Source organism: Gorilla gorilla, chromosome X, assembly GCF_029281585.2.
Source record: "Gorilla gorilla gorilla isolate KB3781 chromosome X, NHGRI_mGorGor1-v2.1_pri, whole genome shotgun sequence".
In the NCBI taxonomy this organism is placed as follows: Eukaryota; Metazoa; Chordata; class Mammalia; order Primates; family Hominidae; genus Gorilla; species Gorilla gorilla.
In genome coordinates this window covers 105443875-105463935 of record NC_073247.2, presented here as the reverse complement: position 1 = coordinate 105463935, position 20061 = coordinate 105443875, and the positions used below count along the sequence as shown (strand labels likewise).

The 20061-nt window shown below is 35.1% G+C and overlaps 2 protein-coding genes across 12 annotated transcripts in view; one reads left to right on the top strand and one right to left on the bottom strand.

The window, feature by feature from the left end:
• FAM133A (family with sequence similarity 133 member A) overlaps nucleotides 1–16715 on the bottom strand; it is a 38793-nt gene extending 22078 nt beyond the window's left edge. For 3 of the 11 annotated variants that reach the window (XM_004064479.4, XM_055375557.2, XM_055375559.2), the window contains exons 1-2: nucleotides 16207–16499; nucleotides 15727–15778 (exon numbers count right to left, since the gene is read on the bottom strand). The gene's annotated coding sequence lies outside the window, so the exon portion shown is untranslated. Of the gene's footprint in view, nucleotides 1–15726; nucleotides 15801–16206; nucleotides 16520–16694 lie in introns of those variants that run through there. The other 8 variants (XM_055375553.2, XM_004064481.3, XM_019019716.3 and 5 more) reach the window with 6 other exon arrangements.
• Nucleotides 16716–16725: 10 nt separating this feature from the next.
• NAP1L3 (nucleosome assembly protein 1 like 3) lies at nucleotides 16726–19540 on the top strand. Its single transcript, XM_004064477.4, has one exon. The coding sequence runs from the start codon at nucleotides 17175–17177 to the stop codon at nucleotides 18684–18686; it is 1512 nt and encodes a 503-aa protein (XP_004064525.1). The 5' UTR covers nucleotides 16726–17174; the 3' UTR covers nucleotides 18687–19540.
• Nucleotides 19541–20061: the final 521 nt, after the last annotated feature.

The following is a 20061-nucleotide window of genomic DNA, read 5'->3' as shown; positions in this document are numbered from 1 at the left end:
GCACAATGAGGAATATACTGTATGATTCTATTTAGATAAAATGTACAGAAAAGGCAAATTTATATAGACAGAAAACAGAAGAGTGTTTGCTTAAGCCTGGATGTAAAAACAAGGATTGACTGCTAACAGGCCCTAGGTAACTTTCTGGGGAGACAGGAAAATTCTAACAATTATGGTGATGGTCGCACAACTCTCTATAAATTTACTAAAATTATTGAATTATACACACATAATGAGTGAAATTTATGGTATGTAATTATATTTCAATAAAGGTTTTTAAAAAACACACAGGGATGCAGTAAATAAAAACAATTTGGTGGATTTTCTTAAGTCCTTACTTAGCTTTTTTAGGCTCACCGTATGCACCCATTTTCATAATTTCTACTTCTATACTAACACTCTTTACACCCAAGTCTTTATCTCCAGCCCTGACTTCTAAGCCTTTTTTTTTTTTCCAGTTTTCATCTCATATAGTTGGTTACCTCTTATACTACTCCTGGCAAAAGTTAACTCCTCCACCTCCTGCTTTCCTTCTCAATTTTCCCATACCTATTAGTGGCACCTATATTTTCCTATGTTTCTCACAACTTCAGTGTTGTTTTCAGTCTCCTTATCTTAATCCCACATTAAATTAGAAACCTAGTAAAACTGATTTTCTCCAAAGCATCTCTTAAATGTGCCCTTTCCATTGTCTCATCAAATAAGTCTTGCTGGTTTGATATCCTTATGCATAGGTGCTAAAGCAATCTACCTCACATTCTATCTTCGTATCACTACAGTCCTTGAAAACTTGCAGTGTCTTTAAATTTACATATGCATTTTTTCAACCAAAAATATCTGCTGAAAAAAATACAAATAAAAAATAACCATGGAGTACACTACTTATATGTAAACATACCTTGTTGATTATACTTCCAGATATTTTAATGCATATTTATACCCTTTATTTAAAAAAACAAGTTTATATACATAATATTTTGTAACCTGTTTGCATGACTAAATACTATATCATGATCATCTTTCTAAGTCAATAAATACTTATCACTATTGATAGCGGATTAGTATTCCTTCGGATAGATGAACTTTATTTTATTTAATCAACTATTACTTTTACCAAAATTTTTTAAAATTAATGAAAAAATGATTGCTGTGGCCAGGTGCAGTGGCTCACGCTTGTAATCCCAGCACTTTGGGAGGCCGAGGTGGGAGGATCACCTGAGGTCAGGAGTTTGAGACAAGACTGGCCAACATGGTGAAACCTCGTCTCTACTAAAAATACAAAAATTAGCCGGGCATGGTGGCAGGTGCCTGTAATCCCAGCTACTCGGGAGGCTGAGGCAGGAGAATCGCTTGAACCTGGGAGGCGGAGGTTGCAGTGAGCTGAGATCACGCCATCGCACTCCAGCCGCGCAGACTTTGTCTCATAATAATAAAAAAAAAAAATTGCTGTTACCTATTATATTAAATCTAAATTTATAAACCTTGTATTCTCCAATACCATCTCTGTATGTTCCAACATAATCCCTTTATGCCAGACAAAGCAATCTGCTTGTACCACATATATATATAGTTAAGTCATGCTTTTACATTTTCTTATATCCTTAGCACTGATATTTAAAATTTTTAGACTATTTATTTTACTTATTTATATAATTGTTCTGGGGGTGTGTCATACTTGTATTTTTTTCTCTCCTAAATTAGATTGTGAGCTACTCCTAAAGCAATTTTCAAGTTTGTTTTTTCTATCCCCACAAAGCAATCAATATAGTGCTACATATACAGTAGGTAATTAAATTAGTATTGATTTAAATTAATGACTCACATTCTTGCATTCATTCATCATAAGTTCCTTTGGCAAAAATGATTTTGAGAAAGTGAAATGAAATGAAAAACATTTATTATAAGTTAATGAACATCTACTACATACATAACACTGGGTTATCAAGAAAACAAATAAATAAATGATACATGATCTCTCCTCTCAAGGGGTTTATAATCTATATGGGGAAAGTAAGGCACATAAATAGTTAGACAAATATACAAGACTACCATTCAAAAAAGATACTAACAAGCAATACATGATTAAAAGAAAATGAGGAAACAGAAAATCAGTGATTCGGAGACCAGTGAAAGGAGAGCTAAGTCTTAGAAAAGATAAGTTGAATATTAAAACATGAGAGATTCGGAGAAAAGGCAATCCTTACACACTACTGATGGGAATGTAAATTAGTATAGTCATTTTGAAAAAACAGTTTGGTGGTGCCTTAAAAAACTAAAAATTGAACTACCATATGATCCAGCAATCCCACTGCTGGGTGTATACCCCTCCGCCAAAAAAAAAGAAAGAAAAATCAGTATATCAAAGATGTATCTATATTCCCATGTTTATTGAAGCAATTTTCATAATAGCCATGATATAGAATCAACCTAAATGTCCATCAACAGATGAATGGACAAAGAAAATGTGATATACAAGCATAATGGAATGCTATTCAGCCATAAAAAGAGTGAAATCCTGTCATTTGCAGCAACATGGATGAATCTGAAGAAGATTATGTTAAGTGAAATAATCCAGAGACAGAAAGATTCCACATGGTCTCACTAATATGTAGAATTTAAAAAGTTGTTCTTATGGAAGTAGAAAGTAGATTAGTGGTTACCGGAAGATGAGGAAGGTAGTGAGTTAGTCGGGGGATGGGAAGAGATTGGTCATTGCTACAAAGTTACAGTTAGGAAGAATAAATTCTGGTGTTCTATTGCATAGTAAGATGACTAGAGTTATCGACAATGCATTGTATATTTCAAAATCGCTAGAAGAAAGGTTACTGAATGTTCATCACAAAGAAATGATGTTTAAGGTGATGCATATGTCAATTGCCCTAGTTGATCATTATATAATATATATACATGTACCAAAACACCATGTTGTAACCCGTAAATATGTATAACCATTATGTGTCAATCACACATCTTTTTAAATTTTTAAAACATTTTAAATTTTATTTCAATAGTTTTTGGGGCACAGGTGGTCTTTGGTTACATGGATAAATTTTTTAGTGGTGATTTCTGAGATTTTAGTGCACTAATCACCTGAGCAGTGTACACTGTACCCAATATGTAGTTGTTTATCCCTCACCTCTTCCCACCCCTCCATCCGAGTCCTCAAAGTCCATTATATCATTCTTATGCCTTTGCATCTTCATACTTAGCTCCCACTTATAAGTGAGAACATACGATATTTCTTTTTCCATTCTTGAGTTACTTCACTTAGAAAAATAGCCTCCAGCTCTATCCAAGTTGCAGCAAAGGCCATTTTATTCCATTTTATGGCTGTTGTATATATACCACATTTTCTTTATCCACTCATTGGTTGATAGGCATTTAGGTTGGTTCCATATTTTTGCAATTGTGAATTACACTGCTATTAAACATGCATGTGCAGTCATACATCCTTTTACAAAGTAACAGGTCAAAAGCGTTGCAGGCAGTGGGAATGGGCTGAGTGAGAAAAGCAGATAGGAAAATTCAGGGCTTATGCAGAGGAAAATTAAGTTTGGAAAAGTAGGCTGAGGCCAGACAGTGAATGGCCATGAATGTCTGATAAATGAGTCTAGACTTGTTAAAATAGCCCTTTACTAAGCACTATTATGTGACTGGTGGGTCACGTGCCTAGTGGGCATCTTTTGTACATTAGATATTGGAAATCCATTTCCTCTGTCTCATGGCACTCTTGTTTTCTTTTGAGAGTAGTCAAGTGAGACTATGACCAGCAGCCTCATCCTCCTATAGCCAAGTGGCAAGTAATTGAATTAAAAATAACTGACGTTCCAGTTTATCTCAGCTTCAACATCATGATTAGACTATTCTGGCTATGGGGCCATGTTTTATTCCCTGTTTCCGTGGTCTGCAGGGCTACTTCAGTTTCTGCCTGTTTCCACACCTGACTCACTAGCCTCCCATTGATTCTGTGAGACCCTGATATTTTTCCAATGAATTAAATATTACATAAGTTAGCCAGAGTCTATTTCTGTTGCTTGTAACTAAAAAGTCCTAATTGACCTAGCTATGTATTATTTTCCACATTTCACTGAAAAGAAGACTTTGTATTTGTGAAATTTAGTAAATTCCCAAGGCCACACAGCTAGCAAGTGGTAAATGTGGGTATGTTTGACTCTGGAATCTAAGTTGTATAAAATTACCTACTAGAGGCTATGTGTCAGGCCAAGGTTTAAACTCTAATTTAAATCTTCAAAACTGATGTTCTTATCCCTATGTCATTCTGGCTTTAAATGAGAAGTGACTGCAGATTTTAGAGAAGGGTATGATATAAAGAAAATTACATTTTAAAAGGGTTAATTTTTTTTTTTTTTTGAGATGAAGTCTCACTCTGTCACCCTGGCTGGAGTGCAGTGGCGCCATCTAGGCTCACTGCAGCCTCCGCCTCCCAGGTTCAAGTGATTCTCTGCCTCAGTCTCCCGAATAACTGGGATTACAGGTGCCTGCCACCACGCCCAGCTAATTTTTGTATTTTCAGTAGAGACCAGGTTTCACCATGTTGGCCAGGCTGGTCTTGAACCCCTGACCTCAAGTGATCTGTCCGCCTTGGCCTCCCAAAGTGCTGGGATTACAGGCATGAGCCAGCATTCCTGGCAAAAGGGTTAATTTCAGAGTATGTAGGCTGGAAGGGAAGCAAGAGAGCTTGAGGTTGGAAGATAAATGAAGAAGGTGAGGTGAATAATCCATGTGGGAAATGACAGAAGTCTAAACAGTGAAATGATGGTTGGAACGTAAGACAGTGTAGAAGGGAACAATTATTAGAATATTCTATCAGTTTTCATGGCTATCTCTCTGAAATTTGCATCCTATTAATTTTTCTTTTTACTATTTTATAATAACTTTGGTCCAATGACTTCAACTTTCAGTCCAGTAAGCATAAGTCTTACTGAATTAAACAGAATCTCTTGGTAAGCATATTATAAACTTATAAGCATGCATAGATCATTTGCAGCTAAATTAGGTACACATCATTTGCAGAAAAAATGCAATCTGCCTAGTGATTTTATGATCGAGCAGTATTTTATAGGTTGAAATTTCTTCAAATCATCACAAAACTACAGGAAAAAAGGACATCATAAAATTAAGATAGACATTTGTAGAAATTGGCTCAAGTTTTTTCCTACAAGAGTAAAAATAAACTTTTCAGAAGAATGGTTAGCCAACTCACGATCTTCATTTTTCAGGTAAGAAGAGTCTCTAGAAGCAAGAGTCATTTTTCTCCATTAAAAACAGCTGTACGGGTCAATAAGCAAAAGAATAGAAGTTTTGAAATAAGAAGAAACAATTAAAAGTAATTTCACAGAACTTAGACTGTGAACATAATGGAGAGGAGGACAGTACTGCCTCTGATAACTTTATTGTCATCCCAAGAAAATACCATGCTTTTTGGAAAGAACAACGATGCATAAAAGCTTCAAATACCAATCAGAATAAAGCATAAGCTCTTTAAAAATGGTACAATTTACATGGCACCCATATATGATAATACCTCAGAGCAGCCAGTATGAGTGCTGTTCAAGTGAAAGATAGTTCCTCTTTTGCAAAAGAAGTAATTGAAACACTATTTCAGCTTTCTATATAAACTTTGACCAAATAATGACCCAATTTAAACAAACAATGTTATTCATTATTGTGTTAAATGTTTGTTTTTTTAATTATAAAAATAATATATGCTTGTTTTAAAAATTCAAAACGTGATTCAGAATAGAAAATACAAAGTTAAAGCTTTTCCTTCAATCTAATTTCACTGGTTCGGTGTATATATTGTCAGACATTTTTCTATGTGAATGAAAACAAACACACATGCACATAACATATATGCATCTATACTTTTTTTATATGGATGGGAGCAAATAATAGATATTGTCTCACAACTTGCTTTTTTCATTTGAAACTCTATTATGGACATCTTTTTTACATATTGAGAACCAGCTCTTTTGTTCTAAGTTATCAAGGCAGATATGCCCTTAAGCTCTGGTTTCTGGCATTTTCCCAACCATCTAAATGTTTCAATAACTGATTTTTGTATTAAAAAAAAGTTGACTTCTGGCATAAAAAGAGGCACGTAGTTCAATAGAACAGAACAGAAAATCAAAACATTAATCCACATATCTACAGCCAACTGATTTTTGACAAAGGCTCCAAGAACACTCATTGGGAAAGGGCAGACTCTTCAATAAATAGTGCTGGGAAAATTGGATAACCATAGGCAGAAAACTGAAACTAGACTCCCCCACCTCTCTGCCTATACAACAATAAACTCAAAATGGATCAGACTTACATGTAAGACACAAGACTATAAATCTATTAGAAGAAAACATAGAGTAAATGCTTCAGGACACTGGTTTGGGAAAAGGCTTTATGAATAAGACCTCAAAAACACAGGCAACAAAAGCAAAAGTAAACAAATGGGACTATATCAAACTAAACAGCTTATGCACAGCAAAGGAAACAATCAACAATGTGAAAAGTCTACCTAGAGAATGGGAGAAAATATTTGCAAAGTATTCATACAACAGGGAATTAATATCCAGAATATACAAAGAACTCAAAACAGCCAAAAAAAGAACCCATTTCAAAAACTGGCAAATTATCTGAATAGACATTTCAAAAGAAGACATGCAAATGGCCAACAAATATATGAAAACATGTTCAACATCACTAATCATCAGGGATATGCAAATCAAAACCACAAAGAGATATCATTTCACCCCAGTTAGGATGGCTATTATAAAAAAGATAAAAATTAACAAATGCAGGTGATGATGCATAGAAAAGGGAACTCTTATACACTTTAAGTAGTGAACTAGTACAGCCACTATGGAGAACAGTATGGAGGTTCCTCAAAAAACAAGCATGCATAATTTTTATGATTATAATAGAAATATGATTTGACTTTCCAAAGAAAAGTATCTTTCAAACAATAAAGAAATTGGAGGGAAGTTGTTTTCCGTAATTTATGAGACAGGAAAAGGCAATGTGGCAAGTTTGATTATGCTTAATTCAAGCAACAGATTCTGATAAGAATAAAAGTAACTGGGTTATTAGGGTAGCCATTTTATGAGATAGAGTACTGTTTATTAAAATAAGCTCTGGTAATCTGATCTATATTTTCCTTTAAATGCTCATTATATGTAAAGCAATTTTGCAATAATTATCTAAACCACTGTCCTTTAGAAAGAAAATACTAATGAAATGAAAGGGTTAAATAAACAGACATTTTAATTTAATATTAAATGTGGATCATCATTAGATTCCAAAATTTTTCTTCTGAAGACTGTGTGTCCTCCTAACTATTAATAGTTTGTGAGGTGTTACTGTTTAGAAGTTGGTTGGTAAAACACCAATTCTTCAAAACCTGAAAATTTAGTAAACTAATGTAATTTGTTGCATGACAATTACACATTAGTAAATCAGGCACAATTAAGAGACAACTGTTAAATAAAATTAGAGTGCAATTATAGGCTAAAAATGAATTTTATTTGAACAGCAAGTAAAAATGGTACTGCTGGCTGAACGCGGTGGCTCACTCCTGTAATCCCAGCACTTTGGGAGGCCGAGGCAGGTGGATCACTTGAAGTCAGGAGTTCGAGACCAACTGACCAACATGGTTAAACCCCGTCTCTATCAAAAATACAAAAATTAGCTGGGCATGGTGGTGAACGCCTGTAATCCCAGCTATTTGGGAGGCTGAGGCAGGAGAATGGCTTGAACCCGGGAGATGGAGGTTGCAGTGAGCCGAGATCACACCATTGCACTCCAGCATGGGCAACAAGAGCAAAAACTTTGTCTCAAAAAAAGAAAAAATGGTACTGCTGTAAGGAAGCCAGTTCATTTGTTTAAGAAGTTAATTAGTACAGTACTAAATGTATTCTTGTGCAGAGCAATACTCTGAGCAAGGACAGAGGATTATAAATAAGAAAATATCTTGGTCCCTTTCCTAGGTAAATTTAAAATATACATAGGAAAAGAACATGTGTGTGTACACACAATAAATGACCTATGTGGTTCTGTTATAATGTTTATCATAAAGCTCACAAAAATGTAATACACTCCAAGCAAATAAGCTCTGAAGGAAAGAAAGAGTTAAAGAACTATGTTCCACTGGGTAACTATTCCTGGAGAAGATAAGTTTAGTAAAAACTGTTTGGACATGCACTATGTTATCAGAATTTTACATGTATTATGTCATTTCAAGCTCACCATTGCTCTGTGAGATGGGTACTATTATTATCCCCATTCTACAGATGAGGAAATTGAGGCACAGAGAGTTAAGAAATGTGCCCAAGGTCACTGGAGGGTAAAGGACACAGCTTGTACTTATACACCGGTTTGATTCAAGACAGTGAAGTATCACTAAAAATTTGGGATTAGAGCAAGGATATAAGTGTTTTCAAAAAGACCTTTCAAAGAACTATGTATAGCATATCTGAGAGGCTAAGGGGCAGTTTGGGGGCTGCTACAAGCAGATTGGTCAGATAGTCTAATCATTTATGTAATTCTCTTGTCATGTCATATTTAATCTTTCTTACAAAGAAGGCTAAACACATTCTCATGATGTAGATAATGAAACAGTTTTAATTAAGGTATCCAGTTACCTCTAAACAAACAAAAAAATGCTTATTCTTTTAGATAGACAAATGCTGCTTATAAGAGAAGACAGACAAAAGTGGTCAATATTATAATTTTAAAATTTTGTTTACACCTGTTTTAAGACAGTTGCTAAATCAAAGTAATGAATCTAGAGAATGTAGGCCTCTATTTCTTCTTTCTCTGACAAGCAGATTTTTTAACCAAAAGCAACAATTAGTTCATTGACATCTTGTTTGTTTACTCACTTCTTAGAGAATTGTGAAGCGTTAGCTATCATCACCTCGAAAGTATCAATACTAGATTTGCTGAAGCATTAGTCTATACTACTTACTAAACATATACTTTCATAGAAACATCTGCCAGAATGGAGAACAACTAATTTTTTTCTGAGAGGAGGTACCTAATGAAATTAATTAAATATATTTGGATAGTCTGGAAAAAAATCAGCAGAAAATGTCACTTTGGGCTTCCTCCATTTTGTCCAAATAAATTGCAAAATGGGGAAATAGCCATTGCAAAGATAGATAGATAGATAGAGAGATAGATAGATAGATAGATAGACAGATAGAATATATCTAAGATATCATATAAGATATATACATATATATCATATGCACATAAGATATACCTATATATATTGTAAACATTGTCCATTTTTCAAAGTCTTTGGATTTTTCCTTCCTTTATAGTAAAATTAAATAAAAAACTTTCAAACTTGCAATAAAAAGGCTTGCTTTATTTGAATTTTAGGATGGAAATTCTTCAGATGAGTACTACAGGCAAAAAATTCTTGATTACCCTTGTAAAAGTATTCTTCCGTGATGCGGTTTTACATTTTTGAAAAATGTACGCTGTTTGTACATTCAAAACTAGCATTAGCAACAAAAGCAAAAATAGACAAAAGGCATCACATCAAACTAAAAAGTTTTTGCACAATAAAGGAAGTAAACGAGTAAAGAGGCAACATATGGAATGGCAGAATATATTTGCAAACCAAACATATGATAAGGAGTTAAGTATTCAAAATATATAAGGAACTCAAACAACTCAGTAATTTTAAAAAACATAATTTTTTAAAATGAGTAAAAGATCTGAAGAGATGTTTTTCAAAAGGCATACAAATCGCCAATAGGTATATGAAAAAATACTTGACATCACTAATCATCAGGTAAATGCAAATTAAAACCATAATGAGATATCATCTCATGCCTGTTAGGGCAGCTATTATCAAAAAGATGAAAGGTAAGTGTTGGTGAGGATGTGGAGAAAAGTTAACCCTTGTAAACTGTTGCTGGTAATGTGGATTAGTATAGCCATTATGGAAAACAGTATGGACATTCCTCAAAACTACTGTAAGAATGGAACTACCATATGATCTAGTAATCCCAGTACTGAGGATATATCCAAAGGATATGAAATGAATACATTGAAGAGATATCTGTACTCCCATTTTCATTGCAGCATTAGGTACAATAGCCAAGATATGGAATAAACCTAAGTGTCCATCAGTTGATGAATGGATAAAGAAAATATGGTATTTATACACAGTAAAGTATTGATCAGACTTTAAAAAGGGAAATCTTGTCATTTGTGGCAACATAGACAAATCTGGAGAACAATATGCTAAGTGAAATAAGCCAGGCACAGACAAATACCATGTGATCTCACTTACATGTGGAGCATAAAAATGTCACATTCATAGAAACAAAGAGTAAAATGGGTGGTTACTAGACAATTGGGAGTTGGGGGTTTGAGGGGATACTGTCAAAAGAAACAATACGGCCTGGTGCAGTGGCTCATGCCTGTAATCCCAGCAATTTGGGAGACCAATGTCGGCGGATCACGAGATCAGGAGATGGAGACCATCCTGGCTAATATGGTGAAACCCTGTCTCTACTAAAAAAAAAAAAAAAAAAAAAAAAAAATTGCCAGGAGTGGTGGTACACACCTGAAGCCCCAGCTACACGGGAGACTGAGGCAGGAGAATCACTTGAACCTGAGAGGTGGAGGTTGCAGTGAGCCGAGATCACGAACTGCACTCCAGCCCGGGCAGCAAAGCGAGACTCCGTCTCAAAAAAAAAAAAAAAAAAAAAGACACATTTCAGTTAGACAGGAATGAGGTAAGAGAGATTTTGAGTGTTCTCACCAGAAAAAAATAAGTATTTAAAGTAATATATATGTTAAAATGCTTGGTTTAGTCATTCAACAATGTATACATATACCAAAACATCATGTTATATGGCAAAATATATGTAATTTTTACATGACAATTAAAATTTCTTTAAAAAATAGCGCTATGTTAAATATCCAAATTGGGAAACAATTTTCCTTATCTTATGTTGCATTAAACTTCCCTTTTAAACTCCATGCAGTTAAGGGTATATTGCTAGAAACGCAATTCAGAAATGTTTCCTTAAAAAATAAAAATCTATAACATACCATATTCTGTTAATTTGAGTATATCTGTATTATAGGAATAAGTATACAATGAAATATTTTTGTTTGAAAACCACTGCTATGGTTTGAAATGTTATAAAACAACCAATGTTTTATTTATTACTATTAATAATAGTAACATCATAACAACCAATGTTTTATTACTACTCTTTTTTTAACTATAATTTATTAACAACTTAAAGATACTTTCTATTCAATATTTCCATTTTTGCAAGCAGGTCTCTCTTTATCAGAAGTGAGAAAAACAAGGGCATTATTTGTGCTCCTGAATAATGCTAACTACCATTCTTGTGGCTGGGCTATGGACATCTACACACTGGCAACTCCACAAAATAGAAGAACATTTATGTTTCTTTTTGTTATTTCTTTTCTAGGTTTTTACTGCTGTTATCTGACCCTTTCTCACATAGTTGGGAGCAGAAGTGAAAGGTCAAGGATGAAGATCCAGCTCCTGTGACTGTCTCCATTGTAATGAAATTCTGTTATCACACAATTTTGTTCTCATTCTTTCCCAAATGCATCTAACAAATGGATAACTACCGATTGCGTCATCAAAATCAGTACACAAAGGAACAGATTAGAGCTTCCAACATAGACCCACACATACAAGGACAGCTAATTTTGACAAATGTGCAAAGGCAAATCAGTGGTGAAAAGACAGTCTATTCAACAAATAGTGCTGGAACAACTGCATATCTATATCAAAAGAAATAAACCTTCAATCCATACCTTGTACTTTTTGCAAAAATGTATCAGACCTAAATGCAAAACCTAAAAGTATAAAACTTAAAAAAAATGGAAGAAAATAATTGTGACTTTGGGTTAAGCAAAGATTTCTAAGAGATGACACACAAAGTATGCTCCATAGAAGAAAAACAAGATAAACTGGACTTCATCAAAATTGCAAACTTCTTATCCCAATTACCCTGATTTGACCATTACACATTGTATTCATGTATCGAAATCACATGTGCCCCCAAAATATGATGTATCGATATAAAAATTACTAACGTTTCCTCTTTAAAAACAGTAAAAGGCACCCTTAAGAGACTGCAAAGAAAATATGCAGTCTGAGAGAAAATATTTGCAGAAGCTATAACTGATAAAGAACTTGCATCCAGAGTATATAAAGAACTATCAAAACTTAATGATAAAACAACAATCCTATTTTTTTAAATGGACAAAATACTAATGGTCACTTCACCAAAAAAGATATGTGGATGGCAAATCAGCACATGAAAAGGTATTCAACATCATTAGTCATCAAAGAAATATAAATTAAGATCACAATGAAATACTACTGAATACTCATTAGAATGGCTAACTTTTAAAACACTGCCCATATCAAATGTGAGCACTATTGGTGGAAATGCAAAACAACCACTTTGGAAAACAGGTAATTTCTTAAAAAGTGAAACATACGCCTACCATGTGATCCAGTCATTCCAATCCTATGTATTTTTCTAAAAGAAATTAAAACATATGTCCATACAAAACTTATATACCAATGATCATAGCAGCCTTATTTGTAGTAGCCCAGAACTCAAAACAACAAAAATGCCCATCAACAAATTGTAGTATTGCCAAGTAATGAATAATTACTCAGCAGTAAACAGGAAAAATAAACTCCTGATACACACAACAACATGGGTAAATTTCAAAATAAGTCTGCAAAGACAGGCAAAAAGAGGAACATACTACATTATTCCACTTACATAAAATTTTAGAAAATGCAAATTCATCTATAGGAACAGAAAACAGATCAGTGAATATCTAGGGACAAGAGGAGGGATTCAAAGGCATATGAGGAAACTTTCAGGGATGACACAATTTTCATTATTTTGTCTGTAGTGATACTTTCACAGATACACACATTTATTGTGTGCCTATAATCCATCAATAAAATGGTTTTTAAAAAAGAATTAACTTGTGTATTCAGATACAACTTGTCCAAGAAGAGCAGGAGGAAGTCATTCAAAAATAAATGAACTTGCAATGCTTTGTTTCTTAGATACCTACAAAAAAAGATAATGCTGCTACACTTGTCATTATATACCTTGTGTGTTTGTGTGGTAGGAGTGGGTGGTGGAAGGGATTGTGTGTATGTTCATATTAAGGGAGGTATCAACAGATGTTAATATACTATGTTCAGTCTGAGTATACTATCAGATTCTGTGTTATGTATCATCTCATGTAGAAGCATGAACATTTAGCCCCCCCCAAAAAATCATCTGTTAATTGAACAAAAAACATATCACTATGCAAATAATTTATATCTAACCTTATTAAGAAAAACAAGCATATGATATGATAAAACTAATACTTATATTTCACAGTAGAACAAATAGGATATAATGCATCAATTAAATTGATTATGAAGAAAAAGCTTATTTTCTTTTAGATACCTACTACATAAAATTAAATAAACTACTTGACCAAAAAAGAAAGGCTACAAAAATAAGTGTGTTACAAGATACTTATGTATACACAATTAAAGTAGAGAATTGTGATTAGAAAAAATCATCTACTTTCAACCATTTTCATTGCCTATATCTGGAAAAAATAATTCCAAATTGAAAATAACAATTGTTGATTAGTACATTATTTTTGTATGATGTTTTTGTAAGCTTTTTTCTATTTTTCATCTCCATGTTCCATTCCAAACTTTTCCAGGATCAGTGTGAGTGGTTAAGTAGTAATCTGTAATCCTTGAAAAGCATCCAAAAAACCCCGCAAGTATCCAAAAAGAAAACACCAACCAATTTTAATATGAAAGTAACTGAAAGTAATTTAGTCACATTTGCCCAATATCATGCGTTATTTCCTGAAGAAATCATAGTTGTCTTAAGTAAGTCAAGGCCAAAATCATTTTACCTTTAGGATTTCACCATTGATTAATTTCTTGCTTAATTCAGTGGAAAAAAATATGAATAGACAATTCTCAAAAAAACATAAATATATGAAAAGACAATCTTAACACTAATCTAAGAAATACGAATACATAATATTGATAAATTAATTTGGAGATGTTGATTACAAATGTAAGTAGTGATTACTTCTCAGTGGTATTCTGAGTTACTTTTAATTTCTTCTTTGTATTTCAATGTATTGTCTGACTTTATCAATGAACACATATCATCTTCACAAAATGTAAAGTTATCTTAAAACCGACTCATTAGTTGTTTGCAGAAAATGTCTGACCAGTGGATCAGAAAAGAATTTAGAGACAGACCCAAGCAATTTATTTAATGTGATCAAAATAGCATTTCAAGTAAGCAGGAGATAGAAAGATTACCAAACAAATGGTACTAGAAGAATTAGCTAGCTAATAAAAATAAATATTTTAAAAATCTGGATCCCTAACTCATGACTGACTCTAAAATACTAATTCCTAATGCTACAAAGTTTAAAACATAAGAGCATAAATTTTTTTAAATCTCCATAATTTAAAATAAAAATAGTAAGTTTCAGAACAATATTTATAGTATAACACCAATGATGTAAATCATTGTTTCTATAACATACGTTTTGATTAAAATTATTCAACGAAAGGATATGCACTTAGTAAATTTCATTCACCATTATACTACAATCCTCTACCACATTTGCCCGGCGTATGACAGGCACAAAAATATATTAGTTGAATAACAAAAAAATGAACTTTATGCACTGTTGGAACTGTAAATTGTGATACTAATTCTGCAGAGAGTTTGGCAATATGTATACAATAATAATTTCATAATATGAAATGATCATCCCCAAGCCATCCATTTCTGGGAATTTATCTTATGACCAATTTTCACAAGTGCATAGAAATACATGCTTTAGGTATCCAGGGACACTTTGATTATAGCAGTAAAATAGTATGTATTTAAGGGGAGAGATGGTATAGAAATGGCCACCCTATAACAGGAATCTGGTCAAATAAATTAAGGCAATTATTTCCATGGAATATGCACTTACTTAAAAATAAGATGTCGATCATTTGCCATGAAAATATAGCCATTAGTAGTTGATAAATTAAATGAAAAGATTACAAAACATAATATGGTGTCACATAGATAAAGCAGTATACATAAATAGGCAGGTATGTATATGCACAAGGAAATTTCTGGAAGGAAGTGCATCAAAATGCTAGTAATTCTTATCATTTGGTGGTTAAGATTGTGTGTTTTTACTACTGTTGGAATTTTCTATATTGTTTTATCTTTGCAATGTTCACAGACTTTGACAGAGATAAACAATAAAAGTAAATGCATTTATGAAACAGAAAAGCGTTTCCTAACTTTTAAAAAACGTGATTACATGACAAAGCACAAATTCTATAAAGATTAATCTAACTTTAATACATTTCCTCATTTGAAATGAATAATTTATCATATTTCATATTTTAATTTACCACTTGTATTCTATGACCAGGTTTAGATAGTTAATGCGGTTAAGTATGTAATTGTCTACATTAGTATGCCAAATTACCTCTGTGGATTTTCCTGTTTCCATAGAATTATCAAGATAATTCTCTAAAATAAATCTTTAAATGACTGTATCCTGTAAACTTTCATTCAGATGGAGATGAGTAATTTTTGTCATTCTTTAAAATGTGCTAAATATGATCCTTACCTTTCAATGAAAAGTAAATACTCGTCTTTTTTATTGTACCAAGGGAGTTGTTCTGTAGCAGAAAAAAAAAAATCCTGTAAATAAAAATAACAAATACCCGTTTTTAAACTTCATTTTGCAAAAGTTTATTCACATATTACTGGACTTGTAAATCATACTATAGTATGGCTAGAATTTTACAACATTAGAAGGAAATTGGTGGCAGATGACATCGCATACACTGACAGAAGATGCACATTCATTAGCACAAATTCCCCCTCCCATCCCACTGTTCTTGGAATTGAAACCTGCTGCACAAAAGTATAACGCAAATCATTTGCTTTTTAACAATACTACCTAACATTTAATACCTCTTTGTTTTATCTACAAGGTTGTTACAAGCATCGAGAAGGGCTACGTGGCAAGTTAGCAGCAAGGTTGGGGTATATAATATGCCAGCCTAAAAAGAGAAATATAATAAAAATGGTGTAACTGACTCACGGCAACATGGGTTCGCAAACCTTGTAGATGGATATAAACCAGGCTTGCCAAACATCACAGACAGCACTTATTAAATCAGCTTCGTGGAATGCAATACGCCTGCTGTCTAGTCCCTCCCTCCTCTGCCAATAACCGACTCTCCCCTTTTTTATCCAGTGTAAAAATGCATGCTCATAGAATATTTAGAGAAAATCGTTTTGTTTTTAAATCGTCCATAGTCACACTACCCAATGACGCTATTTGGACCATTTTCATTCAATTTTTTTTTTTTTTTTTTTTTTAACAGCTTTTTGTCAAGAGACCCGTGACAAACTAAACGGGAATTCAGAGTGGGCGGATGGGAGAAGGAAGACACGCCTCTTTTGCCCTTGTTAGGAACTATGGCTGGTATTTTTACCTCATGTCTACGCTTTTTTTTCTTTTTTAATTATAAAACTATAAATACAGACTTTTTCGGGGGCAGGGGGACACCTTCCAGGGGGTCGCACCTCAGCCAGCGAGCAGCGTCTGGGAAGGTGGGCGGAGCCAGGAGTAGTGGCGTTTGGCCGTTCGTTGGGCGTACGGTTTGTCAATTAAGGTGGACCAGCAAATGAGGAGCTAACTAAAGGCACACTGGGAACGAAATTAACGGGAGGTCTGACTGCAAGGGGAGGGGGCTCGCGATCTAAAACGAGAAGAGATCTCGGGGTCTCATACTGCGCCATTCGGCTGCGGTACATCTCGGCACTCTGTAGCTGCAGCCGGGAGAGGCCTTGCCGCCACCGCTGTCGCCCAGGCCTCCACTGCCGCTGCCACCTCAGCGCCGGCCTCTGCATCCCCAGCTCCAGCTCCGCTCTGCGCCGCTGCTGCCATCGCCGCTGCCACCTCCGCAGCCCGGGCCTCCGCCGCCGCCACTCAAGCATCCGTGAGTCATTTTCTGCCCATCTCTGGTCGCGCGGTCTCCCTGGTAGAGTTTGTAGGCTTGCAAGATGGCAGAAGCAGATTTTAAAATGGTCTCGGAACCTGTCGCCCATGGGGTTGCCGAAGAGGAGATGGCTAGCTCGACTAATGATTCTGGGGAAGAATCTGACAGCAGTAGCTCTAGCAGCAGCACTAGTGACAGCAGCAGCAGCAGCAGCAGCACTAGTGGCAGCAGCAGCGGCAGCGGCAGCAGCGGCAGCACTAGCAGCCGCAGCCGCTTGTATAGAAAGAAGAGGGTACCTGAGCCTTCCAGAAGGGCGCGGCGGGCCCCGTTGGGAACAAATTTCGTGGATAGGCTGCCTCAGGCAGTTAGAAATCGTGTGCAAGCGCTTAGAAACATTCAAGATGAATGTGACAAGGTAGATACCCTGTTCTTAAAAGCAATTCATGATCTTGAAAGAAAATATGCTGAACTCAACAAGCCTCTGTATGATAGGCGGTTTCAAATCATCAATGCAGAATACGAGCCTACAGAAGAAGAATGTGAATGGAATTCAGAGGATGAGGAGTTCAGCAGTGATGAGGAGGTGCAGGATAACACCCCTAGTGAAATGCCTCCCTTAGAGGGTGAGGAAGAAGAAAACCCTAAAGAAAACCCAGAGGTGAAAGCTGAAGAGAAGGAAGTTCCTAAAGAAATTCCTGAGGTGAAGGATGAAGAAAAGGAAGTTCCTAAAGAAATTCCTGAGGTAAAGGCTGAAGAAAAAGCAGATTCTAAAGACTGTATGGAGGCAACCCCTGAAGTAAAAGAAGATCCTAAAGAAGCCCCCCAGGTAAAGGCAGATGATAAAGAACAGCCTAAAGCAACAGAGGCTAAGGCAAGGGCTGCAGTAAGAGAGGCTCATAAAAGAGTTCCTGAGGAAAGGCTTCAGGACAGTGTAGATCTTAAAAGAGCTAGGAAGGGAAAGCCTAAAAGAGAAGACCCTAAAGGCATTCCTGACTATTGGCTGATTGTTTTAAAGAATGTTGACAAGCTCGGGCCTATGATTCAGAAGTATGATGAGCCCATTCTGAAGTTCTTGTCGGATGTTAGCCTGAAGTTCTCAAAACCTGGCCAGCCTGTAAGTTACACCTTTGAATTTCATTTTCTACCCAACCCATACTTCAGAAATGAGGTGCTGGTGAAGACATATATAATAAAGTCAAAACCAGATCACAATGATCCCTTCTTTTCTTGGGGATGGGAAATTGAAGATTGCAAAGGCTGCAAGATAGACTGGAGAAGAGGAAAAGATGTTACTGTGACAACTACCCAGAGTCGCACAACTGCTACTGGAGAAATTGAAATCCAGCCAAGAGTGGTTCCTAATGCATCATTCTTCAACTTCTTTAGTCCTCCTGAGATTCCTATGATTGGGAAGCTGGAACCACGAGAAGATGCTATCCTGGATGAGGACTTTGAAATTGGGCAGATTTTACATGATAATGTCATCCTGAAATCAATCTATTACTATACTGGAGAAGTCAATGGTACCTACTATCAATTTGGCAAACATTATGGAAACAAGAAATACAGAAAATAAATCAATCTGAAAGATTTTTCAAGAATCTTAAAATCTCAAGAAGTGAAGCAGATTCATACAACCTTGAAAAAAGTAAAACCCTGACCTGTAACCCGAACACTATTATTCCTTATAGTCATGTTTTTGTGGTTTCTTGGTAGTCTATATTTTAAAAATAGTCGTAAAAAGTGTCTAAGTGCCAGTTTATTCTATCTAGGCTGTTGTAGTATAATATTCTTCAAAATATGTAAGCTGTTGTCAATTATCTAAAGCATGTTAGTTTGGTGCTACACAGTGTTGATTTTTGTGATGTCCTTTGGTCATGTTTCTGTTAGACTGTAGCTGTGAAACTGTCAGAATTGTTAACTGAAACAAATATTTGCTTGAAAAAAAAAGTTCATGAAGTACCAATGCAAGTGTTTTATTTTTTTCTTTTTTCCAGCCCATAAGACTAAGGGTTTAAATCTGCTTGCACTAGCTGTGCCTTCATTAGTTTGCTATAGAAATCCAGTACTTATAGTAACTGAAACAGTGTATTTTGAAGTTTGACTGCTTGAAAAAGATTAGCATACATCTAATGTGAAAAGACCACATTTGATTCAACTGAGACCTTGTGTATGTGACATATAGTGGCCTATAAATTTAATCATAATGATGTTATTGTTTACCACTGAGGTGTTAATATAACATAGTATTTTTGAAAAAGTTTCTTCATCTTATATTGTGTAATTGTAAACTAAAGATACCGTGTTTTCTTTGTATTGTGTTCTACCTTCCCTTTCACTGAAAATGATCACTTCATTTGATACTGTTTTTCATGTTCTTGTATTGCAACCTAAAATAAATAAATATTAAAGTGTGTTATACTATAAAAATCTAGCCTTTTCTCCTGACTGTAAAAGAGGGATGCTTATCATAGAAAAAAGTAGAGGATCACAAGGAAAAGGACAATTTAATAAAAAGATAACTATTATTAACATTCCGATGTATTTCCCACATCTTAGCTTTTCTGTTGGAGGACACTCATTCAAGATTTTGGAGAGCAATGGAAGAAGGAGAAGGAACAGGGCATGGAGGGAAAGGAAGGGAAAGGTAGAAGGGGATGGGGATGGGTAAGGGAGGAGGGAAAAAGGAGGGGTGGAGAAGAAAGAAGAGAGGTGAAAAAGGGAAAGAGAGGAAGGTGGGTAGCAGAAGGAATGTTGGGGGGGGGTGGCAAAGGGAGCTGGAGAGAAGAGGGGAAGGAGAGCAGGAGTGCCTCACTCACAACGCCACTTATGTATAAGACAAGCTATGGACCCACCCTTCACCTTGACTTGGAAGGAGGTCACACTACCTTGACTCATTTTTTCTTACAGTGACACCAGGCTCTCATCTCTTCACCATGCAGCTGGTCACA

Coding starts and splice junctions, on each gene's coding strand:
- NAP1L3 (XM_004064477.4), top strand. CDS start 17,175: ATGGCAGAAGCAGATTTTAAAATGGTCTCGGAACCTGTCGCCCATGGG.